Source organism: Meleagris gallopavo, chromosome 15 (genome assembly GCF_905368555.1).
Source record: "Meleagris gallopavo chromosome 15, MGAL_WU_HG_1.1, whole genome shotgun sequence".
Lineage (NCBI taxonomy): Eukaryota > Metazoa > Chordata > Aves > Galliformes > Phasianidae > Meleagris > Meleagris gallopavo.
Genome location: NC_139418.1, coordinates 548096 through 574014, shown reverse-complemented (window position 1 = coordinate 574014; position 25919 = coordinate 548096). Strand labels below are relative to the sequence as shown.

The following is a 25919-nucleotide window of genomic DNA, read 5'->3' as shown; positions in this document are numbered from 1 at the left end:
CTGCTGGAAGCGTATCCGGCCTGGAGCTGAGCTGCTCCAGGACATGACTTCATCGAGTGGCTGTGCTTTGGTGTTTGGATGCATTGCTGGAGATCGTAATGATATTTTAAATTCAAGATGTTGGGGATTTGTCTGCTTATTCAGCAGCGTGCGTTCTCTGGAGTGAGTGTTCCAGGCCCAGGGAGTGGTTTTCTCCAGGGAATCGTGGAGCATGTCTTTGGGACTGACCCCAAACCCTTCCTCCCTGCTCACAAGTCCAGCCACAGGTGTGGCAGCCCTCGGCCCTCTGTGAGCTGTCAGAGGGGAAGAAGGCGTGTGGGGCACAGAGCTGAGGGAGGCAGCTGTGGTGGGCTGCCATGGGCTGTGTGTGGCAGGGGGCTGTAAGGAGGTCTTGTGGTGCGGTACGCTCATGTCTAGCTGGGAAGGAACTGACCGAGACCCAGAGAGCCCTGACCCGAGTGCCCAGGATGCCTGGGTCACTGCAGCCACCAGCTGGGTGCAGGGACGGGAATGGGGCACACAGAGCAGGGGAAGCGCTGTGTCCCCATGCCCCTGCAACCCGCCCTGCATCACCAGCCATCCTGCTCAGCAGGGCTCAGCCAGGTGCCTCTTCTGGTGTGTAGATAAAGCCATTGCCTTTGCACACAAGGGCTGTTACAAGGGAGATGTGTCAGCCTTGCTAAAGGAATTCCCAGTGATGCTGAGCAGGCACGTGGTCTGACCCACCGTGGTGGGGGAGCGAGAAGCTCTGGAGTGAAATCAGCTGGTGGGCACACCTGCTACTGAAGGCAGCGGGAATGGGATGGAACGGTAGGACGGGGTGGGGATGGGATATAATGAGGTGGGATGGGCTCAGATGGAATGGGATGGGACAGAGTGGGATGGGACGGGGCTGCAGCCCCGTGGTCACCAGGGCGCAGATCCATCTGGCCTGCAGCATGGAGGTCTGCACCAGGGTGGGTCCTGCGAACATTTCCAGCTCTGCACGTTTGTGCATGGAAGTGTGCCGTTGTAAAAGTCAGTGTGTGTATTTGGCAGGATTTCAAGCCAAAACTTCAAGCCAGTCCCAGCCTGACGGGTGGTGGTTTGCTGGCAGGGAGCAGACCCGGTCCCCCCGGGCTTTGCAAGGTGCCTGTGGGGGGATGACCCCAGCACCCCAGGGCCACCGACAGCAGCTGCGAGGGGCGAGCGCAGCCTCCCAGCCCCCAGCAGCCCTGCTCCCGCCCTGCTGCGGGGCTTTTCTTCCATCCTTCCGCTGGGTCCATTCACCATCGCTCCCTGCCTCCTCCCCCTCGCGGTCCCTCCCACCCGGCACGTTGGATCCCGAGCAGTCTCTTGACACCTTGAGGGAAGGCTGGGAGGTGTAACCACTGCCTGCGAGAGAGGAGAGCGGGAGGGAAAGGAGAGGGAAGCCAATAACAGGGAGGTCTAGGAAGGTGGCGGAGGGGGAGGGATGGGGCCACTCCTCCGTCCGTGGGGCTGCAGATTATTTTGCATGGATTGCTGAAGAGAAAAGGGAGCTACATTTGTGGAGGGACCAAAAAAATAAACAGCTCGGGTAAGTAGGAATGCGAGCTCCCCTGCTCTCATTGTCATGCAGCACATCGATCCCCCTCCTATTTTGTTTAATTATACCGGTTTTGATTCCTGTTCGGATTATCTGATGCATCAGCTGGGTGCTTTGATTGCTGGAGATCGACTCGTCCTGATGTGTGTGTGTGTGTGCATGAGGAAAGATGCCCATTCTACGTGGACACATTTTTCCAGCTCTCGGTGTGGTGTCTCACTGGGGATGTTACACTACAATTGCTGTGCGCCGGTCCTGCTTTTAAAATCGGTTCATCCACCCATTTATTGGAACAGCAAGGCTGTTAGGCAGCTGGAGATTAAGGGGGGCTGTTTAATCACAGCCCTCACTCGCTGGGGGCTTCCCGGCTTTCTCCCCAGCCTGATGCGCTCGGCATGATGTTTTATAACAAAGCTACATTTAAAGATCAATTCGGCAGCAGTTATTGCATCCAAATTACATGGTTGTCATGGAGATGGTACAGAGAAGCTGAAGTGATATGACTGCATCTGGATGGAGCGGGGCCGTGCCAGATCCTGCCTTGCCTCCCGTGCCTTTTTGTCTCTGCTAGGTTACAGTTGCTTTTAATCTTGAATGAGGCAGCACCGTGTTAGAGGATTTAGAGGTCGAGCTGCTGCGAGGGGTGTGTGCTGGCCCCATCCAGCGCTGTTATTATCGTAATTGTTGTATTAGCATTTGCGTCTCCCTGATTTTTTTCTGCAAGCGTTGGGGGGGGGATGGCAGAGGAAGGACGGGTGGTTTTCCCAGCACAACCAGGGCTGGAGTACTTTCTGGGAGATACCTGCCATGCCCACACCTCCCTGCTGCCTTTCCTCCTAAGGGACAAAAGAGAAGGGATTCTCTGTTTTTTGGCTGTGTTTCTCTTCCATTTTCCTGCCTTAACTTTTGTAATACAAGGAGCTGGTCACCTGCCTGTCACTACGTTGGGGGGATGGCATTTGATTTTTGTTATTATATTTGTTTCCTTTGCAACTGGTAATGTGGATATGTTGGCAGTAAGGAAAGAAAATCCATAATTTATGAGAAAGAAATTTTCCTGCCTAAGGCTAGCTGGAATACAAAGCGTGTATCTGTGGGAAGGGCATGTTACATGCTACAGATGTGTGTTTCTCTAGTGGCTGGGAGTAAATCACAGCATTGTGCTCATCTTCATTATTTTGGGTGTTAGAGTGGCTTTAGTCAATATTTAATCTGAGCTCATTGTGTGCTTGCACAATAAACGTGTAATTTGGAGCCTAACTTCACATCTATAAAATGCTTTGGGGATGCATGTGGCATTGTCTTCATAAACGCGATTTCACCCTTCTCTGTAAGGCCAAGGCTATTGTGGGGATGTAAATACAGCAAGAGGCACTGGTGGAAACAAGCCCATCAGAATGGCAGTGTTTCTCTAATTGTATCACTAAACATAAGAGAGAATTAATTACTAGGATAAACAGAGCTGTGTAGCTGTTGGATCAGGGTAGTATTTCCACGGAGTTCCAGGCCTGCGCTGTAGTAGCTGGCATTATGGCTTAAATTCCTCCCATGCCAGTAGATAATTTTTATAGCCAGGAGTGTAGCATATTATCATTAGATATTTTTGTATCAAAAATATGCTAAGTCCCCACATCCTCATGAGATTGTCCATTCTAAGTGCTGCAGAGGCTGTGGCGTGGCCAGGGTTTCCCTTAACCTGATTTTTCCTGGAGAAGTCCAAGCAAACAATGGATAAAGTCTGAAAGTGAACAGCCGAGCCCCGAGGGGAAGTTGGAGAGATGGCTGATTCACAAAATGAATGTGAATGGTTCTCTTTTTCTTTTCCCACTACAAGTTCAGCACAGCTGGAGATGAACTGGGTGGGTTTCCCCGAAGATCCCCTTGGACCCCCGCTGCTCGTCCCCCACATGTCGTGGGACCCCGTGCTTCTCTAGCCCACAGCCCCGTTGCACCTGACCCGTTCTGTCCCCTTCCTCTGTGAGTTTTCCCACTGCTGCAGATCCCTCCATCCTGTAGTGCTGCAGGCTTCAGCCTGCGGTGGGGTTTGCCACTGCCACCAAAGTGCTGGGGCTGGGCAGTGGTTCCTGCGGGGGGAACAACTTGTGGGACTTGTGTCAGCAGTCACCAGAGTGGGTGCTGTTGCCAACAGCCACATCTCTGCAGGTCCACTGAGCTCTGCTGGTGGTCAAACCATGCTATAGAGACGACTCCTTGTCTGACTTCCCCCAGCCTTCCACCCTTTGCTGAGGGTGAAAAATCCTCCTCCTCCTTTTGGCAGGGCAGTGCCATTCTCAGGGATGTGCTGGGACCAGGTCTGTGAGGGCCCTGTTCGGGCCCTCAATTGTCAGGTGGGTCCAAACGAGTCACACCTCCTGCACGTGATGCTCGTGGTGGTTCTCCATGGCAGTTACAGCAGAGGAATCACAGGCCAGAGGGACAGGTCTGACTCCCTCCCAAGCCGGGGTACAGGTCCTTGTCAGTTCGGACGGGTGCTTCATCCCCACTGCCGTGCCATCCTCAAGGGCTGAGTGGCTGAGGTCTCAGTGTGGTTCTTCCCTGGCTTTGGGCAGTGCCTGGTGATCACTCCTTCCCATCTGGCCTGGTCCCTTCATATTCTGGATGTTCCTGATGTGCTCCTTCTCCTCTGAGCTGGCCTTGCCCCTTCTGGCTTCTCCCCACTGCATTTTTGGGACTGAAGAGCTCACAGCTGGACTGGCTGGCCTGTGTGCACGCTTCCAGCTGTGCAGCTGAGCTCCTCATCCCTCTGGCACTTTTCTCTGGCTTTGTGATGGAGACCCGAAACCCTCCTCAAAAAGACAGAGCCTGCTGGTCTGCATTAGGAGAGCGAGCCCCAGCTCTCCCTTTTAGTAGGGCTGGAGCATGTGCTTCTGAGCTCTCCTGATGAGCATCGAGCAGGAGAGCTCACATCAGACCCAGGGAAGGACAGGTTTGTGGTTCACCAACCACATTCTGGAAAGCCCAGAGAAAGCAATGTCAGATCAGCCACCTCTCCAGCTCCTCCTCCCCAGTGTGATAGTTCTCAGGTTTTTTTTAATCCAGCTGATGTTCTGTGATTTCAGCACAAGTGCATCACAAGTCTAGGTAGGATTTATCTGACCTATAATTGCAATTTCTGTCCAGTGAACAATTTTTCCAAAAAATTTCACACGGCTCTAGAAAAGAACCTCACTGAGATGGAGAGGAAATCCCTGGAGCTGCCTTTCTGCCCAGCTCCCCAGCTCCTGCGCAGAGCTGGATCGTCTGGAGCCAGTTCAGGGGACACCGATGTGATGCTCTGCATGAAGTTCTCATCCGCCTCAGGAATTTTCTCTGCATTTGGGAGCACAAAGAGTGGAAGTGGATGAAGCTGCACTGGGACCCGAGAAATTGGGGTACTTTCTAGGAACAAAAGGAAGGTGATGGACAAAACGAAGGTGATGGGCACAGCCTGTCCAAGTAGGACACAGAGAGAGCAGAGCTCCTTTCTGACCAGAAAGGGATACAGGATGCAAGGGATTCTGTTAAATTAAAAATATATATTTGCCTTCACTGCTACAATGGAAGCTAGGGGAGCAGGCTAGAGGAAAGTGAGAAAGCTTTATTTAATTAGATTATGAGCCCCAAAGGCTTCAGACTCAAAAAAAAAAAAAAAAAAAAAAAAAAAAAAAAAAAAAAATTTGTAATTGAGGATGGGGTTCCTGCCAAGTGGTGTTTTAATGAGCATTTAGGTTTTATTTCATAAGTTAGTAGCTCAAGGGAGGAACAGCTATTCGAGCCACCCCTTGCCAGTCTTGAGCTTACCAAAGCAGGAGCTGGCTGCCTGCAGCTGGGATCTCAGCCTTCTTTTGAGAAAAATGCATCATCTGTCCTTCAAGGCTGCTTATCCAGCTCTCCTGGTATCCTCTGTCCATTAAAGCTCTTTTTTTCTCCATGAGGCAGCTTTCACCATTGTATAGGTGGGGAAACTGAGGCAGCAGATAATCACGGGATTGCTTTTTTTCCCAGAATCAGAGAATGAACTTACATCAGCTGCTAAGCTGAGGGTCCCAAGCCTGGAAGTCTTCCCATCTGCTTACATGCTATGCTCACCGATCTGCTCAGCAGGCCCTTAGCACCTGCCTGGCTCTTTGCTCATGGAGCTGGGAGCTCCTTGTCATTGTTGCTGGAGGCTCACAACTCTCTTGAAGCAGAAAGAAGTCCCACCTGCCTGTCAGCTCTTGTTAGCTCCGTCTCATTAGAAGTAGTTTTGAACAGGTTAAGGTAGCTAACGAACAGTTTTAATACGCAGCTTGTCAGGAACAGGGGTGTTAGGGGAATTTCTGAGGTGCTCAGAAGCACCTGCCTGCAAGACACTGAAAGACTTGATTACTCACGTATTAACCCTTTATAAATGATTTACAGACATGCCTTATCATAAAGCAGGACCCTTCAGCTTGCACTCCTTCACCCCTCCATCGAGTGTCTCTGCTGTTGCCCACTCTTGGCCTCAGAAGTCGGTGTCAGTGGGATTGCACAAAGGTTGAGCTGGAAGGGATCCTTGAGGATCATCCAGTCCAGCCCCACTGCCATGGCCATGGACCAAGTCAGGTGTCCCCATGCCCCATCCAGCCCAACCTTGACCTTTGCTTCTCCGGGCAGCCTGTGCCAGTTCCTCACCGCCCCTAGTGTGAGAAATTTCTCCCTTATCCCAATCCAAATCTTTTTTTTTTTTTTTTCCTGTTTAAAACTGCTGCCCCTTGTTCTGTCCTGCAGAGCTGCCTCTCAAAAGTGAGGCACAGGAGACCTGGATGTGTGATATCACAGCGTGATAGCAGCACCTAGAATGCAGTTGTGTTACTATGACTGCCATCAGACAGGAGGAGGGGGAGTGGCCAGAAAATCACAGCAGCTGCTGGCAGATGGAGGGGATGATCCTGTAGCAGCAACCTGTGTTTAATCACCTGGATGTCTTCGTAAGCACTAGCAGAATGGCAGGATATCCACTGCTCTCCAGATAACAGCAAACTGTAAGGAGTGTGCCCTGGTGACATTTTCCCTTTAATTTTGTGTGCTATAAAAAGCTGAGCTTCCCAGTCTCAGATGCATCATTGTCTCAGGCTGCATGCTCCCCAGCAAGTCTAATGGCCGTGCACTCGTGTCACTGTGCTGTTGGGTCATCTGATGAGCCATGCCAAATGGCATTCATCTCCTGAATCTTTATTTCATCTTTACATTGTGCTTCTTTCTGGCAGGCCCCTCTGGCCTCCCTGTGCCTCAGCTGAAGATGTAATTTGTTGGTTCCCTGATGATGTCTAAATGCAACAATCCCTAAAGAGCAGGAGAAAAGCTCTGAGAACTCCACGCTTTAGAAGAGCCCTCTCAGAGCTGATATAGCAGCTGTCCTGCAGCCTTCTTACTTAGAGCAGGATGCCTTGCACAGCAGAGAACAGGAGAGCCCCTGCATCCAAGAGCAGGCACAGCCCAAGCAGCATGCTGTCCTGATGCAGTTACATCAGCCTGATGGTGCTTTTTGCTCTTGTAATTCCCTTGTGGAGAAGAAATGGCCCTGTCTATATAAAGCTGCCTTACATCAGTGTAGGAGCGTGCCCGTTAGAGCTGTCCTCCTTCATCAGGAAAATCACACTCCCATTGGCATGGTTATCCAGCATGTCCATTAAGGGCAGATCCAGCTTTTGTACGGGAGCTACAAAATGGCTCCATCAGGTTCTCAGTGCTATTTTCTGGGCAAGAGACTCATTTTTCAAAGCAAGTCAGCTTTAACGTTTCATTCTGCTCAAGAAGTCCATGCTCTGGGAGACCAGCAGTGCGAGCTGGAGCTGCTTTCAGCTGCCGATGGGGAGGAAGAAAGACTTGCAGGTTCACAGAACATGGATTCCTCACTTGTTGCCTGTCCTGCACACACAGAAGCCTGCCTGAGGAAAGCTGTGCACAGAGGAAGTGTTTGCAGGCTAAATGTGGGAAGCAGTGCTGTGTTTTCTGAAAGTAGGTGTCTGCAACATAAACAGCAGCAGCTGGGACTGTTGTCCCAGGCAGTGCAGATCTAGCTGGAGAACCAAAGCATGATTGTCTTGTAACACAAATATCTAATAGAGATCAGATGCAGTCTGTCTGCTGACTCTGGAGAAGGGCTGGGGGCTGAGTTCAGCTGGAGATTTCTACATTTGGGTGAGATGAATCCCCCTGGAAATGCTTTCCCATGTGTTCAAGCAACTTCTGGGAGCATCAAGTTTTGACTAGCGTTGCCATGTTAAAGATAATAATAAACTTACCACATCCGAATGGAGCAGTGAAGTGCGGCTTTTCTTTTAGTGGCTCTGTCCCAGTCTGTGAGTACTGGAAATAAATATGTAATTATCTTTTCAGTCATTTCATTGACTCTATGCAGCCTGCAGCCTGAGAGCCTGAGCTAGATAGGCAGCACAGTACTGTATAGGTGGGATGTAGCAACCAAAATGTAGGTGAGCCTCCAATCTTTTTATCTGAGTGAAAGATGTTGGGAGAAGGGAGGGAGGAAGGTCTGGCCTGCAGGAACTTTGCCAGCTATCAGAACTAGCATGACTCCTCCAGCACTGAAGAATGGTAAACTCTCAGAGCTTCTTTAGTGCTCTACAGCCAGTAGAGATTTTTCAAAAATATATAGTGATAAAATATTTTTCTTTGGAAAAGGAGGATTTACCTAACCCGCACTTCCTTTGTAGAAGTGTTTCCTGCAGTTTTGAAAGGGAAGGTGGAACTTTTGGTGCAAATGAATGAGAACATGGGCTGCTGCAGAACTAGTGAGCTTATAGGATGGAGTACTTGTTAGAAAGAGGACTGAAGTTAGTGTCCTAGTCTTGAAGCAGATGGTTTTCCTAGAACATTGTCCTGTCTGTTCCCCTGTGGTGGCATGCTCTTTCTAGTTAGCCTCCCAAACGTCCTGAGTTGGTTCTGATGAGATATGAAAGTCCCTTCCCATTAGATTACATTTGCTCAGGCTGCTCCTTGCAGGTCCTTTGGTCAGATAGCAGAGCTGCTGATTTCAGTGGAAATGCCATGTTGCATGCCCTGACTTCCTTTTTGCTAGGCAACGAAGTTCTAGCCCTCTTGACAGGAAATCCTGGCTAAGTCTGTGTTCTGCAGCAAAATAATTTCATCTCAATCTGATTGGGGTAAGAGAAGTGAAGGAAACTTCCTTTCCTTCATTGGGGTGAAAGTAGAAGATCCTCACTGGCGCGAGAGTTACCCAAAAGTTTCCAACATAGGCTTGGTTCTCTAGTCCAAAGTGGAGACTAGCTGATCTCATTCTAGGCCTTTCACGATGAAGTCAGTTGAAGGTCCTAGTCCTGTCTGGACAGTCTCCTGGCCTCTTCCATCAATCTGTTTTAGGCTTGATGTCTTCTGGGCCCAAACATCTTCAGGAGTTAAGATGTGCTGCCTTGCCATGAATGCCTTGGTACCAATGTTCTTGGTTTAGAGGCCACCTGGAAATGCAGGTCAACCAAGCTGATATGTTGGTAACTCAGTTGGCAACTCAGTGTCACCTGAGAGTCTTGGGTCAGCTTGTCTAGATGCAGTTCTCCAGGATATGGGGGCTGAAGCAGTGTGTTGCTGCAGCTGCAGAGTGCTGAGCAGCATTGGTGTGAAGAGAATGCTCCTGATACAGCACAGAGACCTTTGGAAACCAGGGCTGCATCTCTGCTAGGCAGAACAAGAGGTGTTCTTCTCTGCTGAAAGAACCTATTTACCCTCATCATGAGAGGGTGAAGGTTATTCCTCTTTTTCTAGAGGTGGTCCAGAATGACAGGGCATACCTTTTGAGATGTCTGGAAATGTGTGCAGAATCATAGAAAAGTCCAGGTTGAAAGGGACCTCAGAGGCCATCTGGTCCAAGCTTCCCCCAGCAAGAGGCAGGGCCTAGGCAAGGCTGTGTAATGTTTTCTCTAGCAAGCACTAAAAATCTCAACCTTTGGAAAATCCACCGCATCCTTGGGGAGGTTACTCCAGTGATTGGTCTCACAGTAAAAGAAGATTCTTGGTGTCCAACTAGAATCTCCCATAGGGCAACTTGTACCCATCACCCCTTGTCTTGGAGATTCATGGAGTGTGTGGAAGATAACTTCCTGACACAGCTGGTAAGAGTGCCTACCAAGGGGGGCAGATATGTTTACAGGGGAGGACTGGTGGGAGACATGGTCAAAAGCTGCCTTCGGCAGAGTGACCATGAAATGGCTGAGTTGTCATTTCTTGCTGAAGTCAGGACGGTGGTCAGCAAAACTGCTGCCTTGGACTTCTGGAGGGCGGACTTTGAGCTGTTGAGGAAGCTGGTCGGGAGAGTTCCTTGTGGGTCAGTCCTGAGGCACAGGGGTGCAGAAAAGCTGGACATCCTTCAAGAAGGAATTCTTAAAGGCGTAGGAACATGTCCCCATGTGCCATAGGACAAATTGGTGGGGAAGAAGACTGGCCTGACTGAAGAGGGAGCCTTTGCTGAGACTCTGGGAAAAAAAGAGAATTGATCACCTTTGGAAGAAGGGGCAGGCAACTTGGGAAGAGTACAAGGATGTCGCTAGGATACACAGAGAGAAAATCAGAAAGGTAAAAGCCCAGCAAGAAAGCAATCTGGCCATCATTATTAAAAATAAAAATACTTTTCCAAGGATACTAACAGCAAGAGGAGAATCTCCATCCTAAAGGACTTTTCTAACCTTATGATTTTATGATTTTTCACACATCTCCTTGTAAAAAGGGAGTCTCCATCTTCTTTGTAGCCACCCTTTAAATACTGGAACAGAGCGAAGTCTCACCTGATCCGTTTTTTATCCAGGCCAAGCAAACCTGTTTCCCTCAGCCTTTCCGCTTATGGGAGGTTCTCCTTCGATCATGTTAGTGGCTCTTCTTTGGACCCTTTGCAGTCTGTCCACATCTTTTTTGATTAGAAGGACCAAAAATGAACACAGACTTCTGGATGTGTCCTGAGAAGTGTTGAGTAGAGTGGAATAATGGGTTCTTTATTTCTGCCAGTGATGCCCTTGCTGATGGAACCAAGGATCCCATGGCCGCAGCAGTTCACACATACTGAGCTGCTTACGCACCAGGAACCCCATGTATCTTTCTACAGAGCTGCTCCCCAGCCAGGCTCCATCACAGTGGGTGCATCTCCTAGAAATCTTGCTAAAGCCCTGCAATGAGCCACTGCGTAGGTTCAGCATAGATGGGATGGAAGGAATTCCTTCACTGGGTCTAAGTCAGCTGCCAGCCCTGTTTTATTATTTTGGATGCTGGAAGAATGTGGGGAAGGAAGATCAAAGCAAGGGGAAGAAAAAAGGGGGTTAAAAAGGCTGTTTTCATTTATGGGTTATGAGAAGCAGTTCCTGCTCTTGAAGACTTGTGGAAGGTAACTGGGGCCATAGGCAAAGCTGGGATTTAATGCATTCAATTACAATGCTTCACAGAAGTGAGTGAGAAGACCTCACAACCTGTTTTGTAAAAAAAGCTGCAGACAACCAGGATTGAAGCCTACTTTACAGCTATCTGAACTATAAAATTCTCACTCCAGCAACAGAAAATGAGTACCAGAGCACATAGGCAGATGTGAGGATGAAGCCAGCTCTAAGCTGGGCTGAGCTGAGTAACTCTGCCATTCCAAGCCACAAATGGTTGAGGCATGGCTGGAAGCATCATCTGAAAACTCCTGTCTTGAATGATGCAGGGTTGGAGGTACTGGGACCTCCTCTCAGAGCCATGGGAAGATTCCAGTGAGTCCCAGCAGTACTGTGCAGATTTGTGAAGGACTGCAAAGGAGCATATTGCAGGAATGCTGCAGATGCAACATGCTGGCTGGAGTAGGGATGTTCAGGTCAGATCCCTTCACACAGGTTTGCATCACACATGCATGGGGCTGCAGGGAGGATCAGTGTGTAGCCAAGCTGTTGTTACAGAGGGAGGAATGCAGAGAAAATAGTAAGTATGTGCCTTTATTTTTTCCCTTCAAGTAACTGCAAAGCAGTGCAAACAGGAAAGCTGTTAAGGGTTTAAAGACTTAGTTTTATTGTTTTCTCTAAGCGAAAAACTGCCATTGTTTCCCCAACACGAAGTTTTGCAAGAGTCATTTGGATCTGAATGTGTACTAATTGCTCTGCAGGCTCTAATAAAAATTCAAAATAAAGAGCTCTAAGATTTGGCTTCAAGAAGTATGTTCCACGCATAGTGATTTCTGATTACCCAAAGGCTCTTTTTTTAGCATGTAGCTGGTTTATTTTAGTCTGTGGAATATGTTTTATCCATGGCCTCTTTTCTATGTTGGAGCTGAAGGATATGGGACCCGTAGTTTCAACTGACAGTGATTCATGGAAACATCTAGGATAGTATATTGCCAAAGTGTGGTGACTGTCAGTACCTGGGGGGCTGTGAACTGTAAGAATAGCAGCAGCCAGTGCTCACCTTTCCCTGTTGAGCCAAGTTTTCCTCCAGCGCAAGTGAGGGCATCAGTTTGCTCCTGTATAGGTCTTTGGTATGCCCACATCTAGAATTCACTGCACTGCTTTGTCGCTCTCCAAACTTCAATAGAGATAATAGAGGAAATCCAGAGAAGGAGAACCAAAGTGCTCCAGGGGGTAGGGGAGCTGCCTTATGAGAACAGGTTGGGATAGCAGTCTGGAATGACCTAAGAGCTGGTGTGATTGAGGTCCTCAAAATCACGTACAAACAAACTCAGCCTGTGGGAGAAAAGAATGAGGATTTTCACAATGAAAATCGTTTTTTATTGTGAGCTCTATTGAAAGGGAAGAAGGCAAAGCACAGGCATAGCAGAGGGGAAATGTATTTTAAAAGGGGATATTCTATCATTCTGTGACCTGTTCCTCTTCCCACCCTCAGAGCCGCTGCTTAAAACCTATCTTCACTCTCACAGAAAGAGGATGGAAGGTGACTTTCTGAAACCAACATGTTGAGAAATCTGCAGCCACTTTACAATGGGGTGGGATGGGTTCCCAGGGCACAGAGAGTGCTACAGAGATCTGCATTCCATGATGGTCGGCAGGTGAGACATGAGGAGGGTGCCTTGGGCCCCGAAGCTGAAAATAACTTGGTAGGAGCCCAAAGATGGGAGTTACAGGTTCCTAACCTGGCAGACTGAGAATACAACATGAGGAAGTTCAGAGGACAGAGCTCCTGAGATGCAACTTGGGAGCATTCTCGGGTGGCTGTGATGCATTCGCACTGCACTGAGTGCATCCCACCCTGTGGGGTTTTTACAGGTTGAGGGAATCTTTCCCCCAATCTTTGGGGAACCTCTGCAGCACTGTAAGGCTGCAGTTGTTTTTGAGTCTCTTCAGGCCCTGGGATTACTCAGCCTGGAGAAGAGGAGGCTCAGGGAGTGGATCTTGTCAATGAAGGGAGGCTGCAAAGAGGAAGGAGCCATGCTATTTTCAGCAGTGCCCAGGGCCAGGACAAGGGGCAATGGAAACAAACTGGAATACGAGAGGTTCCATCTGAACGTCAGGAATCTCTTCTGTGCAGATAATGGAGTGTTGGCACAGGTTGCCCAGGGAGATTGTGGTGTGGAGATCTTCAGAAGCTGCCTGGACGTGGACCTGGGCACCTGCTCTGGGTGGCTCTGCTTAAGCAGGTGTTGGAGAAAATGGACCCATAGGTCCCTCCCAATCCTAACCATTCTGTGGTTCTGAGTTGAAGATGGGACACTGTTTAAGACATGTTGGGGCTTTTCAGGCTGTCAGAAGCTCCCTCAGCCTTGCTCAGCGAGTTTTGTCCAAAGGCACTAAGTTAAACCAGCTGGGTTGCAGTGTAGTCTCTGAGACTGGTCAGGAAGAAACTTCCTCCCTGTCTGAGTGACAGAGATCCTGGAGGCTCTTTGCCACCTACAAGTAAGAAGTCATGTGCGGTATCCTCTGTTTCGTAGGACCCCATAGGCATTGTCTGCACTCATCTCTCTACCTTCAAGCCATGTCCCAGCTCTCTCCTGCCTGGCTAACAGCAAGGCCCAGAGCCATCTGAAGGCTAGCGTCCCACCTCTGGCTGGGCACAGCAAAAACCTCAGGAAGAGTTAAAAAGAGTGCAGAAAGAAAGTTTAGAGGCTACCTCATGAAATTTGTGGAGACGACTGCAGTTTGCTGGAGGAATGCCAGGCACTGGCATGGGCTGGGGTCTGACTGGTGGTCTGCTGAAAACCACCATGTCAGCTGTGTGCCTCTGTGTCACCAAAGGCCAAGTGTGCCTGGAGCTGTGTTAGCCACGGTGCAGCCAGTAGATCGAGGGAAGGGTCTTCATCTCTGTTCAGGGCTTGTGAGACCACACCTGGTCACCATGTCTGCTTTTGGACATCACTGTGGGAATACAAGAAAAACTGTTCAGAGTAGAAGCTGTGGAGCAAGATAAACAGCATGAGAACCAAGGACACCTCTAGAAGAAGAAAGAACATCTCACGGCTCTGATTGGAGAAGCGCCTGTGTGAACAGTTGAAGAGTGTTTTGTAGAATGCTCTGTTGACATGTAAAGGTGGATGGGAAAGTTGTAGGGGTGGATGGGAAAGCTGGAAAAAGAAAACTTGTGAAGGTATGTAAGTGATGTGAGAACTTGTAATAAACGATTTGGATCATTCACATCTGAGTCCGTGCATCAGACGCTGCACATCACAGTGCAAGAAAGACGTCTGCACAATGAAGGTGATCGGGAGCATTACGTGTGCCTTCAGGTTTCAGCATGGGTTCACAAGGCCAGGAGGCTGGTGGCACCTGACTGACAGGACAGACACCATCTGTCTTTCCCCTTGTGGCAGCTCACACCACAGGGCACCAGTAGGAAAGCTAGGCCAGGCTGTAGCCTGTGTAACTGACATCTGTCTGAGGCTCCCAGTGCCCCTTCCTGGTACTGACACCCTTGTAGGTCCAGTAGAGCAAGGAGACATTCTGGGTGTTTCCTTTAGTTTTGATAAAAGACTCAGAAGGGCCAATCATGCTCTTTCCTGCATCTTCCAAACTTAGCAGCTGCTGGCAAAGCCCTCCCTCTCCCGGAGTTTGCACCCCACCATATTGGGAGCAAGCAGCCTGCCTTGCCACCCCTTCCCTTCCTGCCATCCCCCCTCACCTGATCTTGACTGAAGTTGTCCAACATGCTTGGCATCTGCTTGCTTCCTCCTTTACCTGCAACACCACAAGAGGCACACAAAATGGGTCTTCCTACACGCTGTCCCTGTACCTCCTGCCCTCTCCTTGGAACCAGGCTGAGAGGACAGCCCTCCTCGTGGACCTGCTGCCCTGTCTCTGCCAAGGGCAGGATCCAAAGTACAGGACAAAGCAAGGCTGCAGCAGGGAGAGCCCAGCTCGTCTCAAGGGAAAGCTGGTGCTCCAGCAAGCAGCAGGATTCTTCTCCGAGCATTCCTTGTCACAGCAGCCAAGCAGTTACACAAACTGAAGTGGGAGTCTTTCCAGTTCCTAATGCAGGAAAGAAAATTTAAAATAAATCATTTTCCACCAACCATTCAACTTCAACAAAAGCTGGGAGACTTCCAGAGCCAGTCCCTGAAAGAGAGCCACTGTGTGGTTTCCAACCTCTCACAGAATCAGGGCAGACTTCGCTTCATCTCTGCCCAGCTTCTTTGGGACCGGTGCTTTCCTGCTGTGGGTGCCAGCCTGGTTTTGCAGGTCCCGTTGCCCCACATAGGCCAGTGAGTGCCTCAAGATCAGCAGTGTACAATTGCCTCCTGGGAGCCCCATCATATCACCACCCAAGCACTCAGGAGCAAGCCTTTAAGGCCCATCAGAAGCAGGGATGGGACATTGCTGTCCTTCACCAGCCAGCTCTGTCCTGATCCACTCATGGTCCAGTGGCCAGGCAGAACCCAAACGCAGAGCCTGCAAGTCAGTGGCTATGTCCTAGCCTTTCCTACAGTAGTCACAGCCTCCTTCCACGCACAAATCCATGCCATTCCGCTTACATGAGCCTTACAGAGCTGGGCTGGTCCAAATCGTGGACCTGCAGCTTACCAGCTGTCTGTGTCTCAGCAGAATCACCATAGCCATCAGTGTGAGTAGTCCCAGGCAAGGTATTTGCCAGCTCATTCTCTTTTCCCAGCTCTTTTTTTGTATGCTAATCTACATTATGTTTTCTGGAGGCCAGTAGCAGTGGACACGCATGGAATGCTCGCCTGCGGGGCGAGGAGAGCAGCTGTCACTCGAGGGGATGCCTGAGGCTACAGGAAGGGCAAGGCTCATGGTCATGTGAAGATCCATCGGTGGGAACTCAGATGTCACCTTCCAGCCCCTCCTGCACAGAACTTGACCAGATACTGCTTGTATTTAGTATGAGGCAGCTGAGTAACTCATTACATCCCAGCTGTTCTCTGGGGCTTCTGGGCATGCTTCAAGGAACTGTCACCATGAGATAGATCTAGTAGCTAGCGAGTTGCTGAGTAATCTGTCTTGAGTTGATACACACTCAGCTTGCTGAAGAAGTTCAGCTGCACAGGACAGCCTCCATCCGCTTGTGTGTGCCACAACATTTGGGTTCACATCTCGGAGTCAGGAGGCTGCGAGAGACTGCTGGCTTTGTTCAGACCAGTGTGCTGGAAGCTGGGAGCTGATGCCTTCCTGGCTGAGCATGCATCCTCCGCCGGCTTCCCCAGTGCCAAGGAAGAGCACGCCTTGGAGTTTAACTACTGACTGCTCAGCCCTTCTTCCAGAGCATAAACATCCCACCTAGACCTCACAGAGGGCAAAGCAGAGTAGCATAATGCAGTAGCTTATGCATAATAACAGAAATATTGATTTATTGACATTAGGAATTGGATTAAAGCTAGGAGGAAAGAATGAGACTTCACATTTACTAAGGATTGCCAACATTTCTTCTTAGCCCTGTCTCCTAACCACATTTAGCTTCCTGTTTTCTGGTTGCTTATAGCTGTGCCAAGCTTTCGTTACTGGACTGGAATTTAGCTTGGGTGGTGTCTAGGTTCCTGCTGAAGTTACTGCAGTGGGAGAAGGGAGATGGGAAATTCCAGCCCAAACTCCTTGGCTGGTTTTAAAAATGCAGACTTAAAACTACATTATTCGGCTCACGTCAAGAAAAAGATTGGCAGAGCTTTCCTGGAAAGGTTTCTCCAAAGATTTGAATATTAGCTCTGTGTTTAGTATTATACCTTCCCTATGGGGAAGTGTCAACATTCAGATCATGTTATTTTTTTCAGCATTATTCCAAATTACAGTGCAGTAGAATATTAATAGTTTTGCAGGTAAATTGCTGGAACACAATGCATTGGCTTGGTTGCTGCCAGTGTACAGGAAGGAAGGCTGGAGAAGGAAAGAATTGAGAAGGCCTCCCTAAGGTTTCCTGCTGTATTCAGCTGCTGCACTGCCACAGCTGAAAGCCAGGGAGGACCAGTGTGTGCAGAGGGAGGAGCATTAGCAGTGCTTTGCAAAGAATAGGCAGCTCAGGCATGGGATGGGGCTGGGAAGCTGCCTGGCATGGAGCAGCGGCAGTGCGACAGGTTGATGGGGTTCTCTCTGTGTTTCATGCTCTTTGGTCTGTTATTGCTTGCAGGGTCGTGCATCTGTCCAGGTGCCTGGCTGCACCTAGTGTGAGGATGCTGCGAGCTCTGTGACAGCGGGGGATGCACACGGATGCACACGGAGAAGAGGTAAACCTGCCTGCATGGCATCTACCCCACCCACATCTGTGGGATGAGCAACTGGAGGAGCATTTCTCCCCAGACCCACTCCACAAAAGCCTCTGACCTCCTCAGTCCACCTCATCTCTCAGCAGCTGTGAACTGGACATAGGGAGGGCCTGGGTGCTCCATCTCAGCTGGGCTTTGCCCTAGGCACAGTCAGAAGGGGTTAGGGTTCCCAGCGGGATCTGTCCCACTTAGCACAGCAAGTCTAGACCCACGCCTCTCCTCCCCTTGCTCCTTTCCCATGCACAGAGGAACTAGGGGTGGAGGATGAGCCACTGACCTGTCGAGCGGAAGTACATCTCGGTACTAGGAACTAGTAGGGCCCTGCATTAAGCAAGCACTGTTTAATGAGAGCCTCAGCTCAGCAAGTCAGAGCACGCAGAGCCCATTCCCAAAGTCTGGGCACCCTCACAGCTTCTCAGAGGTGCTGTTATCTGTAGTTTACAGAGAAGAAGCTGAGGCAGGGAGTTAAGATCCGCCTGTGACATGAGGTAGGACCAGAACCAAGGGAAGAAGCCAGGATTGCCATCTGCTTGCTGTAACCAGTTGGGTAAACTCCCTTCCCAGGTGAAGGCAGACACAGTTTTAAATTGCCCTGTTTTAATTTGGCTGTTATGCTCAGCCCAAATGTCATACAGAAACACTGGCTTCCAGAAGAGAGAATTTCTGCTGGCACTGCGATCACTGGATTTCAGCTGTAGGGCTCACAGTGCTTGCAGAGCAGTGTAGGGCTGCTGCCCATGGCTGAGGATGCTGCTAGCAAGACTTCGCATCAATGGGCATGTTTGCCAATAAGGTCCCTTTTTATTGAGAAGCCACTTGTGGTGCAGTGTAGTGTCCTTCCCTTGCCCTACAGAGAACATCTCATAGCATATTTAGCAGGGACACTTTCGACAGAGCTTTAGCTGGTAAATACTTCAGCAGTACTTGTATACCAGGAAAGGTGTTACTCTGGCAGGAAAGAAGCTGCTTAGAGATGTGAGTCAGCAGGGAGAATCACACAGGTTGGCACATCACAGCTGCTTAAAAGTGTTAAAAAAACAAACAAACAAAAAAAAAACAACCCCCACACCTATCTTCTGTTTCCCCAGTGCCATCACACAGGCCCCAACTTTCAGGGGGCAGGCATTGCTGGAGAGCAGCACTCCTGTGACCAGCATTAGAGAAGTAGTGGGGCCACATTTCTGTCCCCGGCCTGTGTTTAGGGCTGGGGTGTGTGGAGCTCTGAGGGCAGAGAGGAGGAGGGGATGCCTGGGGTCCTTGGTGGCCCGGGACCTCGAGGGCAGATTTTCTTCTCCGTTCTCAGTGCTGGGTGACAAGCACTCATCCTTACAAGCAGCAAATCCAGATATGAACCCTCTCTGCTTTTCTCCTGGAGGGCGTACATTTTTCTCCCCACTCCTATCACCACAGCTGTGGCATCGGCTGTCACCTCACTAAGCTGCCACGGGCAGGCCAGCGCTGTTCGATCCTCGGGGCTCTGGTGACACGGGGCCTTTTCTATTGTAGGTAGTGCCGTGCCTTAGCTGACCGCGGGGAGGGAGCCCGCAAGCGCCGGGAGAACGAGCGGAATATGAGTGAGACCAGGCACTTTCCGTTGTCTGTGGCAGCCCGCGGCGAGCTGCATTCCTCAGGCTCGCAGCCTGCTGTGCAAGCCCGCAGCGATGGGGACGAGCAGCTCGGCGAGCCTGCGGAGCCTGCCGGCGGGAGCGCCAGCCCCCTGGATGACGCCGAGCCCAGCCCGGCAGCCGAAGAGGAGCGCCGTGGGGACCAACATCTGGCGGCCTCGACGGGCGACTGGGAACAGGAGGTGCATGCCACGAGTGACAGCGAGGGCTGCGAAGAGCCGGCGCTGATCAACGGCGTGGACACGGAGCTCGGTGCGGGCGGGGAGGCAGCGAGGCTGCAGCCGCGGGACGGCAGCGCGCCCAGCCCCGGCAGCGTGGATTCTGGGGAGGAGGGCTCCCCTGCGCCGCAGGCACGGAGCCAGGCCCTCGGCAAGGTGCTCCTGCACGGCTTCCTGGGCTCCTCGGGAGCGCTGAGCGCTGATGAGCCGGAGGAGCAGCTCGGGTGAGTGCGAAGCTGCCACAGCACTAGCTCGGTGATGGCTTACGTGTGCTGTTTCCCAGTCCTCCTTGGTCTGAGTTCCGCTTCTCCCTGTGTAACTCATCACTTTAAAAAGCTGCAGCTGCTCTCATGGCTGACTGTCTTTTTGCTCTCTTGCTCTGGGCTTCTTTCCCTATTGCAAACGTGGAAAGTCTGTGATTAGAGCCAGCGTCTGCCTCAGATGTGCTAAGGCGAAGGAAAAGGCTGAGGGACTTCTTAGAGAGAGTGATGACTTTTGGGAGTGTCCCACTTGTGATTTGAGCTGCAGCTGCAGCACTTCAGGCAGAGTTCACTGAGATAGCTGAAGTATGTGGGCAGGGCAGGGATGGCAGCCTGCAGCCAGGGGAAGCCTGGGGTGCCCTGGGAGTCCCTGGCAGCGTGGCTAGCTCTGGCAATCCATGGCCAGCAGGACACAGCTTTGCATCCAGAGGAGCATGTCATTAATAAGGGAAAACAGGGCACTGAGCTTTGGTTCCCACTGCTCTTGTGGCTGACGCTGCCAGTGTCTGGGTGGCACAAGGATAGCTCAGTTTCTGCTTTGTGCATGTAGCAAGGGGGTGGATGTGCTGCTGCGTCTGGGATCAGTGTGATTCAGGATGCTGGGAGGTGAGCAGGATGGTGGGAAGTACATAGTGGGGTGATGTGGTGAAACTGGGGGCTCGCCATACCTCAGCCCAGGTGCACCTCAGTGATGCCCCAGCAGCTGTGTGTGAGCTCAGAGCCACTGCAGCGGGGTTAGGAGACGTGGCCACTAGCACTCATTGCTGCTGGGTGGCAATGGCCAGATGGAGGGGAGGGCCTCTTGAAGAGCCCCCAGTGCCTGCCAGCCATGCAGCACCCCACCATTGCAGCAGGGACCATGCCCTGCTGCTGCTGTCCCAGCTCTGCAGTCCTTCTGTGGTTTAGGTCCTCCTTGTTCAGGTAGCCTTCTCTAGTGCATGAGGCTAGCTGCAGAAGAGCCTACGCTGGCCTTTTTACAGGCACTCCCCAAATTTGCGGTAGAATTGAAGGAATTGGGGTCAACTTCCTGCCTGAAGGCAGGTAGTCACCTCCCAGACCCTCTACTCTGCAGCTGGATGGGTGGCAGCTCAGCAGCTCAGACACATGCCTGTCATCTTGTTCTCAAATGCCTGAGACAAACCACAGGATGCCCCCACCTGTGTCCTCCCTGCTGGCAGCCTGATTTCACAGGACAGCTTTCCAGGCTGGGGGACGCTGAGCAGGGACTCAGCCTCACTGAGGAGACCCTGCAAGTGCCTAAGACTCCACAGGGCCCTGCAGTCTGCGGGGTGGTCACTGGATTGAGGTGGGCTGCTTCCCATGGCATTCCTGCAAGAGGAACATAGACCACAAATCACCCAGGGAGGTGTGTTGTAGCTGCCCAGGGTTGATGGTCACTGTGAATCCTATGGCCTTGCCTGCACGTATCTTCTACCCCAAAATGGAAGAGATGCCACAAGCAGGACAGGGCTGGAGAAGAGCAGGGGAGAATGGCGTTCTAAGAGGAGAAGGTGTAACAGGGACAAGATGGCAAAGAGGGGCATTTGAATCACCACCTCCTGCCTGTGTGGGCTTCAGGCTGAGCCACTGGCTCAGAGCACTGCCTGGAGCACAGCCAAGAGTGTTAGTGGTGCTGGGAAGCTGCGCAGCATGTGGGCTGACGGCAGGCATCCCTAATTCGTTACATCTGTAGCAGTTAGCGACTCCCCAGCAGCAAACTGGTGGTTTGCTTTACCAACAGCACCAGCAAGAAGCAGCAACTCTGATTCAACAGTCACAGCTGAAGGTATTAAAGAGGAATAGGTGTCCAAGGCAGACTGCTTCTATCTGCTGATGTCTGGAGAGCCCGGGGAACCCACCTCCACACTGGTTCCACAAGTACTGTGAGCTACTCTGTCAGCTCTTGGATGTCTGCAATTCACTGTGCTGCAAGGGAATGCTGCTTCATCTGTGGCTCCCCAGCAGACAGCGAATTCAGAAGGAAGCTATGAGCGGTCAGTGAATGCTGGTGCAATCACTGGAAGTGCAATTATTTTAAGGTACTGGGGCATGATCTGGGAGAAGTAGCAGGCCGAGCATTTGGAGCCAATGCAGTCTGACTGTACTCTGCATGAACTGACCATGATCTTGTGCTCTGAACATAAGGACTGGGATAGTAAATAAGTATTCTGGGAAGCTGAACGTGCAGGGGACAAGTCACATATTATATATACTTGAAGGCAAAAGGGCAGCTGGAAAACTTCAGGGAGGCAACTGAAATCTGGGAAACTGGTTAGCTGAGTGCATTCAAAGGTGGTACTTTGACCACCTGTCCATTGGATGGCTGGGCGAAAACCAGCACAGCCCTTCTGTGCCATAGGGAGCTGCCTGCTACACTCGTGTTGCGCAGTGAGCGTGGGTCATGAGTCACAACGCTGACAGAGGGACCAAGGCACTGTAGAATTCATAGTCATCTTCTGTTTTTCCATTTCCCCATTCAAGGAAATAAAGCCAAAGCTCCTGTGCTTGTGCTGCAGTTTGCACTGGCTGAATCCCTTTTGCCCCTCTTTCTGTCTGTCCCATTGGCATGCCAGCACGCTGTCAAAGCCCTGTTCCGCTCCTTGTGGATGTTTTGGCTAGAAGTCTGCCACCTTCCCATAAGCTCCCAGCACAGGCCCTGCTGATCTCAGAAAGTTGCATCTCTGCAGTCAGAGAGCTTTACTGGCGAATGACATTCTCTGCTTTCAGCCCCATTAAAATGTCAAGCTGGTAAATATAGGAATCCCCACCTTTGGCTTGTGATATGTGCTTGGTGCCGGCAGGTTTGGGACTGCTTTTGCGCACACGCTTTTTCCCGTGGCAATGTACAACCATTGTGCATTTCACATTTCAGTAAACAAAATTTTGGAAAACTTTGCAGAAAGCCACAGCGCATAGGCAAGGAAGTCCTGGCTGCCAGCACGTCTTTCTCTGATGGCTCCACCAACACGGCAAATGAGGTTCTACTTTATTACAACTAATTAACCAGTGAGAAGTGAAATATAAACAACTCAGTGCATAAAAATCCAGTGCAGTTCAGCAGCAGTAATAACTGAATGCATAGCTCGGCACGCCTTGCCATAAGCAATAAAACAGCATCTCAGAGATGACTGAGAAAAGCAGCACAGGCAATTAGATACAGTGCTACTTCAATACACAGAAGCTTGTGATTACAATGCAAATAAATATATGGCTCCTTAGTTAAGTAAAGCAATTGCCTTCCCCGCTGTGTAATACTTAAGTGCACAATACTTCCCTGTGGGGAGGCTGTGCTCTGCTCACTCATAAGCAAGGTCTTACCTTATTTCCCTCCCAGTCCAGCGTGGTTGAATCAGATGCAGGTGACTGCCCCTGGGCTGCTCTGAGCTGTAGGAAGCCTGCTTGCCCTTCCCTGGGGAGGGTCTTTCCTGGGACCATGCGGGAGGGATGTGATAGGCTTGTGGCTGTGGATGCTGGAGGCTTGTCAGCATCTGCTGAGCTGTCCCTTTTGCAGCTTCTGCCCTGCTGTCTGCCCTCTGCTGCACACAGCCTTCAGTGAGGCATTTCTAGGAACACAGGACTACTGACTCTGGTGCCTGCTGTAGGAATTTGGGCTCAGGGAATGAACACAGGGCTGGAAAATACATGGGCACTGTTACAAGGAGTTGGGCAATGGGACCCTTCCATAGGGTGCAATTAAGGCTGTAAAATCGTTCCAGTTGCAGAGATGTGGAGTTTTAAAAGTTTCTCCTGGTTCATGGAGGGAAAAAGCTTTTTCTGCACACATGCCTTGCCAATATGGATGGATCTGGGAAGATGAGCAGAGCTGAGGATGAGGAGACCTGAAGCTGCAGCTGGCATCTGGCTTGCTGTATGGCCAGCTCTGGTGGTCTGGGTGGCACTATTCTGAAAGCCCTGAACTCCTGGAAGTAGGATATTATTTGAAGCTACAATTCATGTCAACTTTTAGCTGTTACGGTCCCAGGGTTCAGTTTGCAAACAGCAGCTCTAACAGCACAGACTGCAGAGAGGACTTGTCAGAGAATATGAGAATGAGTTAGTCTAAGCCTGTCAGCTCTGGGGTGTGGAGTGTGAGCTGTGCATGGCTGTGTCTCTCCTCACAGTGCCCTTAGGTGGCTCTGCCCTGCTTGCTGCTTTGCAGGTACTGCCTGTTCCAGCCACAGCTCACCAGGCAGCTGAGCAGGTACCCAGCAGCATGGGGATGGGAAGGCAGCATGGAGTGGCCACTTCACAGCACCTGCTTGAGTTCTTCAGGTTCTTGGGACACTGAGAAGTAAGAAACGTAACAGTGCCAATTTGTCCTCCCCTCTCTGACAGCTCTGGCACGTTAAAAGCAGGAGGCTGTCCCCTCCTTCAGATCTTCCCCATTGTGCAGTTATCTTGCAGATGGCAGGAGAGAAGTCTGGAAGCTGACTTGTTCTCACACCTTGCTGTCACAGCAGGGGAATGTGCTACTCTGTCACTGCAGTCTTCCCTCCTTGCACTGGTTCTCTGCTCATTGTCCACCCTCTCACGCTGTGGCTGTCCTTGGGTGTTTGGTTCTTGGGGTGAGGAGATTACCTTTAGCGAGGTTCCTGCTGTCTTGCGTTGCATGTCTGAATCTGTAAGTGCACTGGCTATAGCAAACAAGGGGGATGACCTTAAGGACTTCTCTGTGTGGAGGGATGCCAGGTCCCATTGTACTGCCTGGAATTAGTGCTTGTGTTAAGAGCTGAGCTCTCGCTGCCCCTGCTGATAAGGATGTTGGAGATTGATCCATGTGAGCATCACCTCTCAGCATGGGGTACCCCATGCTGCCCTGAACCAGCTACTCCTCAGAAATGACAGCAGTAGTTCCCAAACAGGTGTGTTCCCCTTGGTGACAAGGTCATGGGGCCACAAAGTGCTGCAATGATTTTCCACCCTGCCTGAGGCACTGCAGAGCCAAGCTCTCCCAGAAGTGATAACCCTATGATGATATCTCCGGACCAGTAAACTCAGGGCTGTGCTCCACTCACCTGTTGATTGCAAGGCCAGAAAAAACATCATGGTTTTCCCATCTGACCTGCTTTGTAACACTGTGGATATAGCATACACTTATGTGTTTGCTGCATCTTTTCTGAATCAGCCTTGTCTAGCCACATGGTGAGGGGTGCGGTGCTGTGAATTTCAGGGGAGGACACTATATGTTCCTCTTCATTTTGGGCTTGCTCAGGGTCTTGAGGTCCAGTCTGCAGTGCTACCCCTCTCCCAGCTGCCTGCTTTCACAGGCCTTCCAGCCATGCCCTGAACAAAGTGAGGGAGAGGATCTTGCTGAAATGGGCAGTGTCTGCATTTGGAGTGGTTTTTGTGACCAGAGTCAGTAATGTGATCGCAGAAGGAGCAGTGAAATTGAGTGAGGTTTCTGAATCCTGAATAAAGAAGAAAAACAGAACATTTCCTTGAATCAGCTGAGAAGGCTCCTTCCATTCCCAGCCATTCTAGTTGCTGACTGTGCTTTGACAGAAAATGCTTGACAAAAAAATGATTTTTACACTGTACTGAGAGTTTTTCTACTTTGAAAAGTATCAAAATGGATTGTCTTGGCCTTTCTGTAGATACTTTACTGCTCCCCTATGTGGTTAAATGATAAATGAGTGGAAATTAATGACATCTTGTTTGGAAGCAGCAGCAGGTTTTGGGTACAAACCGGTTCCTTGGGGGAAATCCTTTCCAAGATGGCTGGGTATGGCCACAGTGTAGGGGACCAGGCTGTCCCTGCCACCTTCAGCCACTCTGAGCTGGTAGCTGGATTTGTTCCATCTGAAGGGGTCTCAGCTGAGCTAAAGATCTCATCTGGTGAGTAGATCCTGGTGACATGTTTAGAAGTAGAGAAAAAAATCAACAAATTGGAAATGATTGCAATTGCTTTGATTGCAGTGTGTTTTCTAGCATGGGGAAAAGGAAGACCAGATTCTTTCCTTGCTGCTCATTGACCTGCTCTTTACTCAAGAAGCAGCCTTCCCTCCTTGCTGATTGCTTAGCTCTGCGTGGAAACACAGATCCTTTCTGCCCTGGGAGAAGTACGCGCCCAAGACTCTGAAATGGTATAAGCAGAGCTGGAGGGCTTCAGGGCTGCAGTAAGCATCTGCCAAGCATGGCAGTGATGTCCAGGGGTACATCCCTGCCTTGAAACCAGGGAGCCTGTGTCTGTTGGACAAAATGGGCTGCATGCTTCTAGATCAGGGCATCCTTAAGCTGCTGCAGCTGTGAACTGGAGGAATGGGGCTGGCTGTGGGGGCGGACATTTGCTTTCCCTGTTCTCTGATTTCTGCTGCTGGAGATAGGGCTCTATTCCCTTACCTGTCCTTATTTTTGCTACAAGCAATTCCATATGGTGTGTAGCTTAGTTTCCCTGCCTAGAAAGATTGAGCTGTTTTTTAAAGTGCATTGAGAAGTGTCCAGACTGCTAGGAGACTCTCTCATGGCTCTGCCGCAACCAGGCCACAAGTGGTTTCCTTCCTCTGTGCTGGAGCCACCACCTCCGTGGCCCCATTTCCAGTTCTTCTGCTCCAGGTGATGTGAAGGTTCCATGTTCTGTAGGGCTGT

The 25919-nt window shown here is 50.6% G+C and overlaps 1 protein-coding gene across 3 annotated transcripts in view; it reads left to right on the top strand.

Annotated features, from left to right (window-relative positions):
* PSD2 (pleckstrin and Sec7 domain containing 2) overlaps positions 1 to 25919 on the top strand; it is a 72260-nt gene that overhangs the window by 10656 nt on the left and 35685 nt on the right. The window contains exons 1-3 of one of the 3 annotated variants that reach the window (XM_085236333.1): positions 1288 to 1558; positions 17096 to 17192; positions 18738 to 19298. In XM_085236333.1, coding sequence (XP_085092459.1) covers positions 18802 to 19298 — 497 coding nt within the window. In that variant the 5' untranslated portion in view covers positions 1288 to 1558; positions 17096 to 17192; positions 18738 to 18801. Of the gene's footprint in view, positions 1 to 1287; positions 1559 to 17095; positions 17193 to 18737; positions 19299 to 25919 lie in introns of those variants that run through there. The other 2 variants (XM_085236331.1, XM_085236332.1) reach the window with 2 other exon arrangements.